The following is a 15,792-nucleotide window of genomic DNA, read 5'->3' as shown; positions in this document are numbered from 1 at the left end:
CCAACTGGACTGGCGCTAAGTTAGGGTTTTCACAACCTCCTGAACAGCCTCTGTCATTTGCTGGAAGATTCTGGAAGCTCAGGGAAGCACTTTGCTGTTTCTTCAGAAACTCAAGCTGCCGGTGGAAGTGCTCCATGTGTAGAGCTAGGTCCTCTCCAAAGTGAATGCCGGTGGAAGTGCTCCATGTGTAGAGCTAGGTCCTCTCCAAAGCGAAGCCTGAGTTCTAAGAGATGCAGAAGCTCGTCCCCAAGAATGGAAAACAAAACCCAAATCATGTCTTCTTTATCCCAGAGGCAGTCAAGGAACTAAGAGAAAAAGGGGGCAATGGAAGGGAGCAGGGAGGGTGATGTCACTGTGGGCCTTGCTGTTTGCAGTAAAGAATTTGGGGTTCATCCTGAGAAGAGCAAGGAGGGCTCCTTGCCAAGAGTTGACACAAGGCGTTTTTATTTTAAGGATTGCTCTGTGTCCCTTGGGTTATAGCAGAGATGGTGAATGGCCCAGCATGTATTGACTGTAGACCTGGCAGGGTCCTCAGAAGCTGCCGAGGACATGGATTGTTTTGTGTAGTGTCTGTGTTTCCTAGGAGGCTGGTATTTACTTGAGGATTTTTCTTCCTTCTGTCTGTGAAGAGGATCTAAATGAGAAGACAACAGAAAACAACGAACAACGAGAGGAGATCATTCGGCTCAAGCAAGAGAAAAGTTGTCTGCACGATGAATTAATTTTTACTGGTAAAAGAATTAGATTGAAGTATTTGAATAGTTGCATGTTTGTAACTTTATCTTTTTGTTATAGGCTAAAAGATGTACACCCCCTTCAAAATAGACTTTTGAGTATTTTGCCCCTGTCTTTTGAAGAATTGGTAAGGGACTGGGTCTGAGTTTTAATATTTTTATTCTCTTCCAAGTAGATACTTTTTCTTTTTCCTGTGAAGTGGAACTACATTCTTATACAGCTTGAATGGATCATTATCCTTCTCAATAAAAAAAACAAAATATTCCTGCTGGAAAGTTAATGTTAGGGTAGGAGTGTAGCTCAGCTGGTGAAGTGCCTACCCAACAAGCTAAGCCCTGGGTTCAATCCCCAGCAGCAGCCGTTGGACCTGGTGGTATATAATTTTTAATCCCAGAATTTGGGAGGCAGAGGCAGAAGGATCAGAAGTAATGTTATTTTAAAAGAATCTTATGGATTGATGAGGGGAGAGCATTTATAATTTCACAGATACTAAGTGAACAACTAGGAGTTCAAAGGGCCAGAGCATAACCTAAAGTGTATAATACTTACCTAGCACTAGACTTGGGCTCTGGCACTTAAAACTTTAGGAATTCAGCATCCAGTTTTGCAAATTAATTACCTATGGTCAGTAAGTTAGGAAAACACTTGTGTATGGTTGTACTGGTGTAACCAGAGTAAGAAGCTAGGTATGAATTTTCCTTATTAGTGTCATGTGCAGTCGTCCCAAGCCTTCCCATCTCACAGCACATTCCCCGGCACTGCCCCTGCCTCTCCCACCTCAGACGTTGACTGATGAAGCCCTCCCCTCCTCACTGTGGACACTCCTCCCCTCCTCACTGTGGACACTCCTCCCCTCCTCACTGTGGACACTCCTCCCCTCCTCACTGTGGACACTGTTTACCCTCCTCACTGTGGACACTGTTTACCCTCCTCACTGTGGACACTCCTCCCCTCCTCACTGTGGACACTGTTTACCCTCCTCACTGTGGACACTTCTCCTCCTCACTGTAGACACTATTTACCCCCCTGCTTGCCAAGACTTCCCTAGGCTCTCATGTCAGCCACGGTGTTAGGAAAATCATAGATTTAGAGGGAAATTTTCAAAGAGAAAATTAGCTGAACATTTTTTGGTTCAGTCCTTCATCTCTTCAATCCCCTTCATTTTAAGAAGAGAATAAATTCCTACAGAGTAAGAGTTAAGGAAAATACAGTGTTATCTTTAGAAGTTTTAAATACAGTAGAATCCTTCATTTTAGTCTCCCGTTTAAGGATTACCAGTTTCACCACGAGAGGTCACTGTGTTCGTTATTTCTAGGATTTCTGTCTTCCGTGTAACTACATGTACAGTGTGCTTGCAGCTTTACGGTTGCATATATGTGAGTCCACTAAAGCCTAGACACTTACAGGCCACAGAGAGTTAGGACTAAGCAAAGCTATGAAAACATTGATTGATTTTCCTCTAGTGTGTTCTGAGGTATATTGCCAAAGGTCAGTGTCATGTAAGTCTTCAACTACCTGCATAGTACAGTAAGATACATGCACACAACATGCATACACACGACACTGCATGGGAAGTCAGAAGACATGGTCTAGTGGACAGGCTACTTTATACCATCAGCTTCCAATTTGGTCTTGAACTGAGACTTAGAGATGTGGACCGTCACACCAGCCCACCCTTGATTCATAGATATAAAAGTCTCCTTGGTTTGTAAAATATGAGACTTGCTAAATAAAACTGTAACCCATTTTAGAAATAACTTTTAAAGACATTTCCTCAACTAATCGTCTTTCTGTTGAAGACAGTCATACATCATTGTTTCAAAAACAATTTTTTGGTTTGGTTTTTGTTGTTGTTTTTTGTTTATTTTTTGTTTTGTTTTGCTTTTTGAGACAGAGTTTTTCTGTGTAGCCTTAATTGGCCTGGAATTTACTTTGTAGACCAACCTGGCCTCAAACTCACAGCGATCCTCCTGCCTCTGCCTCCTGAGTGCTGGGGTTGAAGGCATGTGCTACCACTGCCTGGCCAGTTTTTATATGTTTTAATTATAAAAGTGAGTCAAAGGGGTGAGGATGTAGTTCATTTGGTAGAGGGTTTGCCTGTTGTACTTTGGGTTTATTCCTCAGCACCACAGAACCAAGGTGTAGCTGCTGTAGTGCATACACATTTAATCCTAGCAGGCAGAGGCAGGTGGAGCTATGTGAATTTGGGGCCAGCCTAGTCTAGATAATGAGTTCCAGGAAACCAGAGCTATATAATGAGACCCAGTCTCAAAAAACAACAATAAAACAATGAAAAACCAAGTTGTGTGTGTGGTGATATAGGTAGATACCTGCAATCCCAGAAGGATCAAGATGGCAAGGTCAGCCTCAGTTGTTAGAGTCAGTTCGAGGCCAGCCTGGATTATGTAAGACCCTAAATTAAAAAGAGAAGAAAAAAAGTGAGGGCCAGGGATGTAGTTCAGTGGGAAAGCCCTAGCCTAGCATGCTCAAGGCTCTGAGTACGTATAAAATAAATACAGAATTAAGTAAATGAATACGAATTGAAGGTATGTATGTGGCTCTGTGGCTGAGTGCCTGCTTGCCTAGAATACACTAGACCCTAGATTCAGTATTCAGTGAAACAAAAGTGAATGGAGTAAGAAAGTATTGGGAAAGGCTTAATGTGTAACAATGCTATCATGTTCTATTGAGGAACTATGGCAGAAACTTGACATGTTTTATTCCAAATTGGAAGTTGTTCTAAAGTTTTACTTTCAAGTTCAAAAATTTATTTTTTCTTGTTGAAGATAAAGTTCTTCACATAGGCTTAGAGACAGTGTTTCATTTCTGTGTACCATATGGTCATTAGGAGTTTGCAAAGATGATTTTAGTGTGCCTTGACTGCTGGGAATGGAGGCTAGTCCCATTAAATCCTACCTCAGCCTACAGTCCATAAAAGGCGGAGCCTCAGCCAGACTCAGACACCCCAGAGTACCTTCCTCCATGCTGTCTTGTGTTCAGGAAGAGCTAATAGCACAACTTTACAGAAACTCTTTGGATTCTGGAACCAACCTGTAGAAATAGACAGACCCACTCCACTCTGATCCCTCCTCTGTGCAGCTTTGCATACCACTGCTAAAGAAACATGGCTATTTATGTTAGAATTGCTTTTGATGCAACAGGAGGTTATCCTAAAATGCAGCATTAAGCTGGGTATAGTGGCATTTGCCTGTAATCTCAGCCATCGAGATATAGAGGTGGAAGGATCAGGAGCTCAAGGCCTACATAAGGCCCATGAGGTAGTCAAGGCCAGCCTGAATTATGCAGGAACCTGTTTCAAACAGTGGAGATGGGGAGGTAGCTCAGTGGTTAAGAATATTTGCTTTGTAATCCAGAGGACCAGATGGATCCCAGCACCTAGCACCAACCCAGGTATCCCTGAAATTACCCAGCTCTAAGGGTAACAGACAGGAAGATCCTTCAAGCTTACTGGGTTTTAGCCTGGCTAGACAGATTAAACGAGATTCAGGGAGAGACTTTGTCTTACAGAAGTAGATGAAGAGTAGGCTTTAGAGATGGTTCATCCAGGAAAAGCATGTGCTGCCAAGCCTGAGGCTCTGAGTTCAGTCCTTGAGACCTATGTGGTAGAAGGAGAGAACTGACTCTTGAAGTTGCTCTCTGACTTCCACATGCATAACACTGTGTGTAAAGAAAGAAATATAGGCTGGCAAGATGGTTCAGCGAGTGAAATGTTTGCTGTCAAGGCTGATGAACTGAGTTTAATTCCTTAGGCCCACATTGTGGAAGAAGAGACCTAAGTCTCAAATCTTCTGTCTTCTGTAAGTATACCATAGTACATGTGTGCCTGCAATTACATTAAAAATAAATAAACACAATAAGTCAGAAAATTATTTGCTACTTAAAAAAGTTCAGGTGGACCCCTGGGAAGAGACCCCAGTTGGCTATCCAACATCAAGTGGTCAGCCTTGAAATCATATATGGCCAAGTCACAGTCTATTGACTGAGCAGGTTGTACACACACACACACACACACACACACACATTGAAAGAGAGCAAGAGGGATATATGGGAGGGATTGGAGGGAGGAAAGGGAAAGGGGGAAAGGATGTAATTTTATTTTCCCTTGAAAAGAATCATTAGGAAGTAGGTGGGAAGTGCTGGAGGAGGACGGCCCTGCTGCCTGCTGTGCTGTCCAAGCATCGCGTGCACACTCACACACTGATAGACAAATAGGAGTAAGTCCCAACCACCAATGACACAAAGATCAAAACCAATGGTAAATTTGGGTCTTTGCTTGATAATTGTGTCTTTTTTGTTTGTTTTGAGTCAGGGTCTTATGTGGCCAGGGGAAGCTTTGAACTCCTGATCCTCTTACTTCTACCTCCCAAGTGTTGGGAATATAGGTATACACTAGCACACCAGCTTCTAAAGTTTGTAATTTTATCTTTTTAAAAAATGTGTGAGTGTTTGCCTACTTGTATATCTGTGCTCTGTGTGCCCAGTGACTAAGGAGACCAGAATCGGAATCAGATCCCTGGACCTGGAGTCACAGATGATTATAGTCTCTCATGTGGGTGCTACAAACGAACGAGGTCCTCTTTTAAGAGTAGCCAGGACCCTTAACCACTGAGCCATCTCGTCAGCCTCCAAAGATTTATTTTAATTGAGTTATAATTTAGCTTATTGCCTAGAAATGTAGCTCAGTATTAGACCACTTTGCTAGCATTCTGCAGGCCTAGATGTGATAGCTTAGCACCACTGATAACAGGAATAGGAAAGCTATATATTCATGAAGCACAATGTCTTAATTTAACACACACATACAATGTTCACTAGTATTGTAGTTTAAGTGAGAATATGCCCATAGGCCTGTATGTTCTTATACTTGGTGCCCAGTTGGTGGAACTGTTTAGAAAAGATTAGAATATACGGCCTTGTTGGAGGAAATGTGTCATTGGGGATAGGCTTTGAGGTTTCAATTAGCAATAATCACACCTAGGGTAAACCTCATTGGGTACGATACTGCCACTGCACAAAGCTGGCTTTGAGGTTTGAAAAGCTCATGTCATTCCTAGTGAACTCTCTGTGTGCTGCTTCTGCTGCTGCTGTTTCCTTCTTTCCTCCCTCCCTCCTTCCTTCCTTCCTTCTCTCCCTTCCTCCTTCCCTCTCTCCTTCCTTCTTTCTGCCTTCCTTCCTCCTTCCTTCTTCCTTCTTTCCTTTATTTATTTTGCTTTTTCAAAACAAGAATTTTCTTTCTTTTTTTTTAAAGATTTATTTATTTATTTCATGTGAGTACACTGTAGCTGTCTTAGACACACCAAAAGAAGGCATCGGATCCCATTACAGATGGTTGTGAACCACCATGTGGTTGCTGGGAATTGAACTCAGGACCTCCAGAAGAGCAGTCAGTGTTCTTAACTGCTGAGCCATCTCTCCAGCCTAAGACAAGAGTCTTTCTGTGTAGCCCTGGCTCTTCTGGGACTTGCTCTGTAGACCAGGCTGACCCTGAACTCAGCGATCTACCTGCATCTGCCTTCTGAGTGCCTGGACTAAAGATGTGTGCTACCACTGACCAGGTGCCTTTTAAGATTCTATTTTTAATTTTAAATTGTGTGTGTGTGTGTGTGTGTGTGTGTGTGTGTGTGTGTGTGTGTGTGATTGCAGTTCTCTGGAGTCCAGAAGATGAAGAACAGTAAGCACCCTTAACCACTGGCCCAGCCCTTTCTCTACCTCTTACTTGTGGATAAAAATATGTGTTCTCAGCTGCTGCCATGCTCCCCACCATGATAGACCCTAGCTCTCTGGAATTGTAAGACCCTAATAAACTTTCTTCTAAAAGTTGACTCTTCACAGCAACAGAAAATAACTGACTAACTACTAATTATTAAGTAACTAAGACAAATACCAAATAATAATTTCATTTCTTGGTATTGATTTTTTTAAGTGAAACATTTATTGCTGATGGAGCTGTGGTAATAAAATCAGTTCTTGTTTGTTTGTTTTTGAGAAACAGGGTTTCTCTGTATGTCCTGGCTGTCCTGCAACCCACTCAGTAGGCCTCAAACACACAGAGATCCCCTTGCCTCTGCCTACGAAGTGCTGGGATTAAAGGTGTGTGCCACCACTGTCCAGTTCAGATCAGTTCTTACGTACACTGCTAATGTGTGAGATAGTACCTTGCTTTATACCTGTATAGACCTTCTTTGTCTGTACTGCTTTTTCTTATAGTGCTGGTGCTAGGGATCACACCTAAGACCTTCCGTGTGCTGATTAAGCACGCTCTACCTCTGAGCCATGTCCCCATCTCCTAAAAATAACTTTTTTTTTTTTTTTGAGACAGGGTTTCTCTGTGCAGTCCTGGCTGTCCTGGAACTCACTCTGTAGACCAGGCTGGCCTCGAACTCAGAAATCTGCTTGCCTCTGCCTCCCAAGTGCTGGGATTAAAGGCGTGTGCCACCACTGCTTGGCCTAAAATTAACTTCTTTTTATATATTTGTAATGTATTAAGTAAGGTCCTTCTATGTTGCCAAGGCTGTTCTCTAACTCTTGACTTCAAATGATTTTCCAGTGTCAGACTCTAGAGTAGCTAGGATCACAAGTACATGTGACCAAACTCAACTTGTTTAAAACAAAATTCATAGGACTGGAGAGATGGCTCAGCAGTTAGGGGCACTGACTATACTTCCAGAGAATCTGGATTCAATTACAAGCACTCATGTGGTTGCTGACAGCTTGCAAATGTCCAAGGGGTCTGGTGATCTCTTTTGAGGGCAGGTGTGTAGTGCACGCGCGCGCGCACACACACACACACACACATATATATATATGCAGGCACTCACATATATATAATTGAAATGGTTAAATCTTTAAAAATAAAAATGAATCCTTAGCCAGGGGAGATAGTATACCACAATCCCAACATCTAGAGGCTTCAAGAGGATCATAAGTTCAAGGCTAACCTAATAGAGGGACCCTTCTCAGTGAGTTGCAACTATTTCTCAATACTTGCTTTCAGGCTTTGGTTTTGATTGTTGTTGTTGTTTTGAGTTAGGATCTCATGTAACCCAGGCTACCCTTGAACTCTTGAGTTTCTCACCTCCAACTCCCAAGTGATGGATTTACAGATGTGTGCCCCTGTGCCTGGCTTGCTTTTATGTTTATTGTATGCATTTTTTCTTATAAGCACATGCATATACTTTAAATCCTTTTGACTTAACATTAGTTTATATTGTGCATTTTCTTGTTTTATGAAGGATCCAGTCAGAGTCACAGATTAAAGCTTTTACCAGTCATTCTGCAGTTTTAAGAATGACAACAAAAGTATTAGTTGTTAAGTTGTTAGAACTTGAAAGACGTGTTGATATTGCGGATTAAAAAAAGCCAATCATTTTTTTTCTTATACAGTAGAGAGAGAAAAGAGGAAAGATGAATTACTTGATATTGCAAAGTCAAAGCAAGATCGTACAAATTCAGAGCTGCACAATCTGAGACAGGTATGTCCCAGCTGTACACTGTAACTGCAGGTAGAAAATATTTGGGAATTAGGAAGCCATCTGCTTGTGGATTTTGTGGGGGTTTCATGTTTGTGTTTGTGTGTGTGTGTTTGAGTCAGAGTTTCCCTGGAAACTGCTTTGTAGATGTGCTGGCCTGGACCTCAGAGAATCTCCTGCCTCTGCCCTGCCTCTGCCTCCCCAGTGCTGAGACTAAAGGTATGCACCACTACTGCCCAATACCTGTTGGTTTTGTTAATGGTGCCTTCTAGATGTTCACTACATCAACCAGATGTCGTATTTAAGCACAGCAGATAGTCTTGGCTGTGGGAATTAGTGGTTAGGAGATGAGATGTATGGAAATATCCTGTTGGAACCATAGGAAACAGCAAAGCAAACTGTCTGGTCTGTTTTAGGATTTCAAAGTGCCGACTATTGATTCAGTTTGGTTTGGTTTTTATTGTATTGATTTGTTGATATCTCTGGCAGATTTATGTAAAACAGCAGAGTGACCTGCAGTTTCTTAATTTCAATGTAGAAAATTCTCAGGAATTAATGCAGATACATGGCTTAAGGATGGAGGAACCAAAGGCCCTGGAGTGCAGGTAAACTTAGCCCATGCGGTTGGTGTTGATTTCTGCTCCTCATTGGGTCAGTTTTACTCTGTACTCTCGGTACCTACTGCTGCATCTTGAACAGTAGGCTATAAGTCTGGGCGCACTAATGATTACAATGATCTTAGTCCTATAGGAGACATGATGTAAGAATTTTAGATATGATCTATAGGTGACAACTAGTTACCTAACAAAAATAAAATCATGGACCAGGTTTGTGTGTCTGTGGGTAGAAGGCTCTGAGCTGGAGTAGACACTACAAAGATAGCCAGGCCTTCATTAAAGCTGCACTTTCAGTGTTTAGGTGCTAGGCTTACCACAGGGAATAAGGTCTATGGAACCTGATACCTGCCTTAGAAAAATAATGCAAAGACTAGTGTTAGTGGCTGCAGCAGGAGCTGAGGCCTTCTGGTTTGTTTGCCTGTTAATAGGAGGCATCCTTCCCTCACTGTGACAAGAATTGTGGGGATGATGGTAAAACTGAAACACTTAAAGAGTTGTTTGCTAGCGCAAAGAAACTACCACAACTGAAGACCATAGCCTTGCCCTTGCTTGCTTGCTTTCTCTCTTTATTTTCTCTTCTTTTTTTTTTCTTTGTTTTTGTTTTTTTGAGACAGAGTTTCTCTGTGTAATCCTGACTGTTTTGGAACTCACTCACTCTGCAAACCAGGCTGGCATCGACGTCACAGGGATCCGCCTACCTTTGCTTCCCAAGTGCTGGGATTAAAGGTGTGCACCCACATCCAGCCTCCCTCCCTCCCTCCCTTCCTTCCTTCCTTTCTTTCTTTTCTTCTTCCTTTTTAATGTTTTTGTGACATGTTCTCATAAGTCATCCTGGCTGGTCTTAAAATTAATGGCAATCTTCCCTTTTACTGGGATTACAGGCCTATGCTGGCATGCTCAACTAAAGCCAATGTACTTTTCCAGAAGAGAGAATGGGGAGTTCCCAATCTGCAGGGGACTATGAAGTCTGAACTAGATTGGCAATGACTGGTGTTGCCAGTTCCTTTCCCTGGGAAAACTGGAGTTAGTAGCTTTAGGGGCAGGGTGTTAAGAGGCTGTTGCAGGTGGCAGTAGGATTCCCTGTGCTATGCTGTACTTCTGTCTTGATGTCCTCTGCAGGGGGTTGCCAGTCACTTGCTCTTGGTCTAATCTGTTGTTGCCACCTGTAGACCCAAGACCCACTCAGTGTTCTCTTTCAAATGTTTGACAGATGTCTTTTTCCTCTTTGAATTTCATTGCTACTGGGAAGCACTGGATGAGTTAAGGTTGCTCCCTAGAAATGGTTCAAGCCAGCCGGGCGGTGGTGGCACACGCCTTTAATCCCAGCACTTGGGAGGCAGAGGCAGGCAGATTTCCGAGTTCGAGGCCAGCCTGTTCTACAGAGTGAGTTCCAGGACAGCCAGGACTACACAGAAAAACCCTGTCTCGAAAAACCAAAAAAAAAAAAAAAAGAAAGAAAAGAAATGGTTCAAGCCTACCTGGTGAGATGGCTCCAGAGTTAATGGCGCTTACCACAGGCCTGGAGACCTGAGTTCAATTCCTAGACCTCATAGGGTAGAAGGAGAGAAGCAACTGTCATAAATTGTCCTCTAACTTCTATATGTGCGCGCGCTCTCTCTCTCTCTCTCTCTCTCTCTCTCTCTCTCTCTCTCTCTCTCTCTCTCTCACACACACACACACACACACACAATATCAATAAATGTATAAATTAAAAAAAAAACAAAACAGAAAAGTGGTTCATGCCATCATAGAAAGAAAGAGCTGTTGAGCTGTGCTTTCTAAGGGATCAGAATTGGTGAATACAAACCAGGCATGGTGTGTACACCTGTATTCCTCGTACTCAGAAAGATCACAATTTCTAGACCAGGCTAGGCTACAATGTGAGAACCTATCTTAAATCAAATTGATGGACTCTCTGATAGGAACACCTTAGAGGAAGGCATAGCAAAAAGTCTAGTTGCATTTGTGTGGTAGTCTTGACTTTGTTGCTGTTGTTTTGATGGTAAACCCAATGAGTGAGGGATGGAAGGGGAGGGGCAAGTAGGCTTGGTGTTCAGAAAGGCTTCCAATAGGAGGCAGGGCTGGAATTGGGCTCCGAAAGTCAGACTAATGGGCTTTATTGGGATTTAGGTCTACTCATGAGGTTTCGGGGAGGTAATGCTAGTAGATGGTGGTGTCAAGTCTATCTTATAACTCCTATTTTTTTGTAATGCCACTGTAGCAGAGACATGTGTTTATCAGACCTTGACAATAACTACCCAAAAATCGATATTAAAAGAGAGAGAAATCAGAAGTCATTGGTTAAGGATCAAAAGTTTGAGGTCACGTTGGCTCAGCACAATAGGTCAGACAAGAGCTCTTGTGATGCATGCAGAGAGAAGAAGCTACAGGTTAATACTGCATTCGGGGAAAAAAGTGTAATTGGTCTCTCATCTCTATTTACCAAAGACTTACTGGAGAAACAAAAGTCTTGGTCTCTGGGTGGAAAAATCCAGACTGAACCGGAAAACAAAGTTACACTATGCAAGGTTCATGCAAAATCACCAAAATGCAATGGAGTGGACCTTCAGATGGAAGAGAAGCAGCTCTCAGAGACCTCCGCCTCCCTGTCTGATGAGAAGCAGTGGCATGACATCAACGTCTACCTGGGCCTCTCCAACTGCTCAAAACAGCCAGACAAGCTGGACGGGGACTGCCACGACCCCACAGAAACATCTGAAGTCTCATACTGCACCCAAAATGAAGTCTGTATAGGTGACAGTGACCCGTCTGAGTCCAAGTGCTGCCACCCAAGTAACATCATCATTGAAGCCCCAGGACATATGACCGATACAGAGTGGATGAATATTTTCAAGCCTTCCAAAGCGCAAAGGATTGTTCGCCACAAAACCTTGTGTACCTGTTCAAGAAGTGTCAGCGCAATGAAGTATAATTTCCCAGCAAGGTTAGTGATGTTCACATCTGTAAACAGAGGTACATACACGGCAGCAGGGACAGAAAGGCTGCAGTAGACATTCATGCTTATGGCTAGCAAGAAAGCACTGGCAACTACATCCTACTTCAGACAAACCTTTTGCTCTTTCCTCAGGGCATAGACACTGGGGTCTTTGTGCAAGGAGACATTATAGGCTCCAGTGGAGACTTCGCACTGAGGGCAGCTTCTAAGGCAAAGGTTTTGCTTAAAAGCAGAACCAGTTATGAGCTGGGCAAAGATGTTTTATTAGAAAACAAGCAAGTAGGTCACGCTACAGAGTGGAATGCTGTTCTGGAGCGTTCCTTCAGGATGCTTTCTGGTTGACAGGCTGACCCTTTGAGGCCCAGACTACAGTACCTTTCAAGTCATAGTTTTCAATTTTTTATTGCCCAGCATTTCTTAGTTTCTAAATATGATGTGAAAGACAGAAAATTTGTGTTTAACAAGCTGATAAGAGTAACTGGCTTCGGGCTGGTGAGATGGCTCAGTGGTTAAGAGCACTGACTGCTCTTCCAGAGGTCATGAGTTCAAATCCCAGCAACCACATGGTGGCTCACAACCATCTATAATGATATCTGATGCCCTCTTGTGGGGTGTCTGAAGACAACTACAGTGTACTTACATATAATAAATAAATTAAAAAAAAAAAAAAGAAACACCATCTTAAAAAAAAAAAAAAAAAAAAAAGAGTAACTGGCTTCTTTTTTCTTAAGACAATTAGTATATGCTAAATTATTCAAGCTTGTCTTATTGTTAGAGGTGGTGAGTCTTGTGGCTGAGTGGCTCTGTAATAATGCCTGCTATTTTTAAGTAAAGCATAGCTCGTCAGAGCACAGAAAGGATGACGTTTCTATATTGAGAGCCTTATTTTAGTCACTGCATTGACTTTCACAGGACTTTAAGATTAAAATTTCTAGTACTTACATTATGTAGGGTATTCTTTGAACCTTTTAAAAAGCTTGGGTCATTAAGAACCATATAGATATTCTGTTAAGTGCAAATTTAAAAATCGCTTGCCATACTAAATGTCATTAAGTTATTTGATTTTTAAAAATCTTTGGAAAGCTGAAAGTATCAGGAAATAACTATCTGTACCTAGATCTTCAAGATCTTCTGTGTGTTTGTGTGTTGCTGGGAATTGAAACATAGGCTGGTCCAGGGTTCAACCACTGAGAGCTTCATGTGTGCCCTCCCCAATATGTATGTATGTATGTATGTATGTATGTATGTATGTATGTATGTATATGAGCACACTGCTGTCTCTTCAGACAAACCAGAAGAGGGTAACGGGTCCCATTACAGATGGTTGTGAGCCACCATGTGGTTGTTGGGAATTGAACTCAGGACCTCTGGAAGAACAGTCAGTGCTCTTAACTGCTGAGCCATCTCTCCAGCTCTCAAATATTCTGTACTTATAAGGGGAAAGCCTGCATTGGGTACTTTTAAGAGGATTGCGTGTATGATGTACAAATGAATTCAAGCTTACCTTCTGTGTTTTTTTTCAAGGTTTCTAAGACCTCACTAACTTCTATAATTTAAATGTCAGCTTGTTCTGCCAAGTGAGCCTCAAACACAAGTTCATGATAAGTAGAAAAGATTGTGGTGTTTTTCTGTTTATCTCAAGTTACAAGAACCTGTGAACTCACTTTATTATCTGAGTAAATGTTCTGATTTGTGCCCCAGCCCACTTAACAAGCAAGGTCTGTTTGTGAGGGGGACCCACAGGTACCTGCTCTCCTGTGTGGTTCCTGAGACTCCGTGCCTGCAGGGAAGCGGTCAGCAGCTCAGGTGCTGCTCCAGTTTCACCAAGGCAGGGACACTTGTCAGGTTCATAAGCTGAAGCCTAGCTTTTCACAGCTAAACACTAGTACCTACCCTGCCTTCTATGGGATCCTGTCCCTAGAACCTTCTTTACTTTTTCACTAAAACTTAGTTTTTTTTATTTCAGGGTTTGAACCTAGAGCTGAGAATGCTAATCAAGTGCCTTACTAGTGAGCTTGCACCCCTAGCCTCTGTACTTAAAACCAAAACCGATTTAACTGCATGCATTTATGCATGTATGTATGTATGTATGTATATGTGCGTGCGTGCGTGCGTGCGTGCGTGCCGCAACATTTGTGTGGAGGTCAGAGGACAACTTGTGGAAGTTGATTCTCTCCTTCTACCCTGTGGGTCCTAGAGATTGAATTCTGGTCCCTCAGCTTGGTGGCAAGCAGCTTTACCCATTGAGCTATCTTGGTGGCCCTTCTTTACTTTTAAAGTTTCATTTATTGATTTCTTTGTTCATTTATTGATTTTTTTTTGAAACAGAGTCTCACATTATAGATATGGCTCACCTTGAATGCACAGAGATCCAGTTGTCTCTGCTGAGTTCTGGGATTAAAGGTGTGCTCAGTATGCTGGCTTTTTTAAAAAGGTTTTTGTTTCTTTTACTCCCCACAACCCCACATCCCACTTCCAGACAGGGTTTCTTTGTGTGGTCCTGGCTGTTCTGGAACTTGCTCTTTACGCCAGACTGGGCTCACACTCAGATAACCACTTGTCTCTGCCTCCTAAGTGCTGGGATTAAAAGCATGTGTCACTACTACCTAGCTAAAGGTTTAAGAATATTTTTTAGTTGGTTTATTTTTTGTTATTTATTTAACTTGTGCATGTGTGCACTCATCCACACACATATAGATGTATAACTGCCTGTAAGGTCAGAAGAAAGTGTCAGATCTCTGGAAGCTGGAGTTGAACAACCTTGTGGGTGCTAGGAATGAACTTGAGTCCTCTGTAGGAAAAATACATGCCCTCAATCAGTGTGCCGTTTATCCAGCCCTACCTCTGTACTTTTTTTGAAGGAGGGAAATTCCTTATTCTTATAGTTGCCTTAAACTACTAATTTTAATTCTTACTTGCAAAATATGTATTAATATATAATAACTATCCAGATCTACATTACTCCAGCCTTGGCCTTCCTTGTTTCAAAAACATATTTAAGCTAGCGATGGTAATGTATGCTGGTTAGCCAGCCCTGCAGAGGCTGTGGTGGAGGCATGTGAGTTCTAGTCCAGCATGGGAGCCATAACAAGTTTGAGGCCTGGACTACATTGCAAGACCTTGTCGATTCTTTGTCCTCTTAACATACTTTCTAAGTGTGTGAGTAGCATGTGTGTGACACTTTCTCTTTGGTCTTATTTTCTGCAGTGAGCTCATTGGCATCCAACCTTCCCAATGTTTGGGTTCCTTAAAGTCTGCTGAAAGAGAAGATGAGTTAGAGGCCCTTCCTGACAAAAGACCCTCATCCAATGAAAAGGTTTATGTTTTGCATGAAAGTTCTCAATTTATTTAAGCAAAGTTTCTCCTTAACATGCTTTTATTCTTTGTAGCATTCATCATTGCTAGATCTTTATAAAGTTGAGGGCCTCCATCTTACATACTGGAGAGATGGTTCAGCTGGTAGTGCTTGCTGCTCTTGGACAGGACCAAGTTTGGTGGCTTACAACCATCTCTAGTTTCCATATGGGTATCAGGCACACACGTGCACATTCATGCAGGCAAAATGCTCATACACATAAAATCATCTAAATGGGCTTTTTTGTTTTTTGCTTTTTTAAAATTTTGGTTTTTTTTTTGAGACAAGATCTCTGTACATAGCCCTGGTTGTCCTGGAACTTACCCTGTAGACCATGTTGACCTCAAACTCCACCTGCCTCTGCATCCTGAGTGTTAGGACTAAAGATGTATACCACTTTATCTGGGGCCAAATTTGTTTTAAATCATAGACCTTTAAGGTTACTTGAAAATGTTTATTCTTTCACAATTTTACACACACACAGACACACACACACTTGAAAAATGTTTATTCTTTCACAATTTTATACACACACACACTGTGTGCTCCCCCTGTACTTTGTTCCTGTTCTTTCCCCATTGTCTTCTTGTCCCCTTTTAGGTTATTTTCTCCTTCCTTCCTTCCTTCCTTCCTTCCTTC

General features: G+C 42.2%; 1 protein-coding gene and 1 non-coding gene across 4 annotated transcripts in view; one reads left to right on the top strand and one right to left on the bottom strand.

Annotated features, from left to right (window-relative positions):
* Positions 1 to 15,792, top strand: part of Ccdc62 (coiled-coil domain containing 62) — a 40,597-nt gene that overhangs the window by 13,372 nt on the left and 11,433 nt on the right. For all 3 annotated transcript variants that reach the window (XM_028765986.1, XM_028765984.1, XM_028765983.1), the window contains exons 6-10: positions 630 to 731; positions 8,140 to 8,228; positions 8,715 to 8,830; positions 11,064 to 11,786; positions 15,006 to 15,114. In XM_028765986.1, the coding sequence (XP_028621819.1) occupies positions 630 to 731; positions 8,140 to 8,228; positions 8,715 to 8,830; positions 11,064 to 11,786; positions 15,006 to 15,114 (1,139 nt within the window). The remainder of the gene's footprint in view (positions 1 to 629; positions 732 to 8,139; positions 8,229 to 8,714; positions 8,831 to 11,063; positions 11,787 to 15,005; positions 15,115 to 15,792) is intronic.
* On the bottom strand, positions 5,628 to 5,775 carry LOC114620195. Its single transcript, XR_003711278.1, has one exon. It is a non-coding gene; the product is annotated as a U4 spliceosomal RNA (small nuclear RNA).

Source organism: Grammomys surdaster, unplaced genomic scaffold (genome assembly GCF_004785775.1).
Source record: "Grammomys surdaster isolate TR1022 unplaced genomic scaffold, NIH_TR_1.0 166, whole genome shotgun sequence".
Lineage (NCBI taxonomy): Eukaryota > Metazoa > Chordata > Mammalia > Rodentia > Muridae > Grammomys > Grammomys surdaster.
This window is presented reverse-complemented; position numbering and strand designations above follow the sequence as displayed.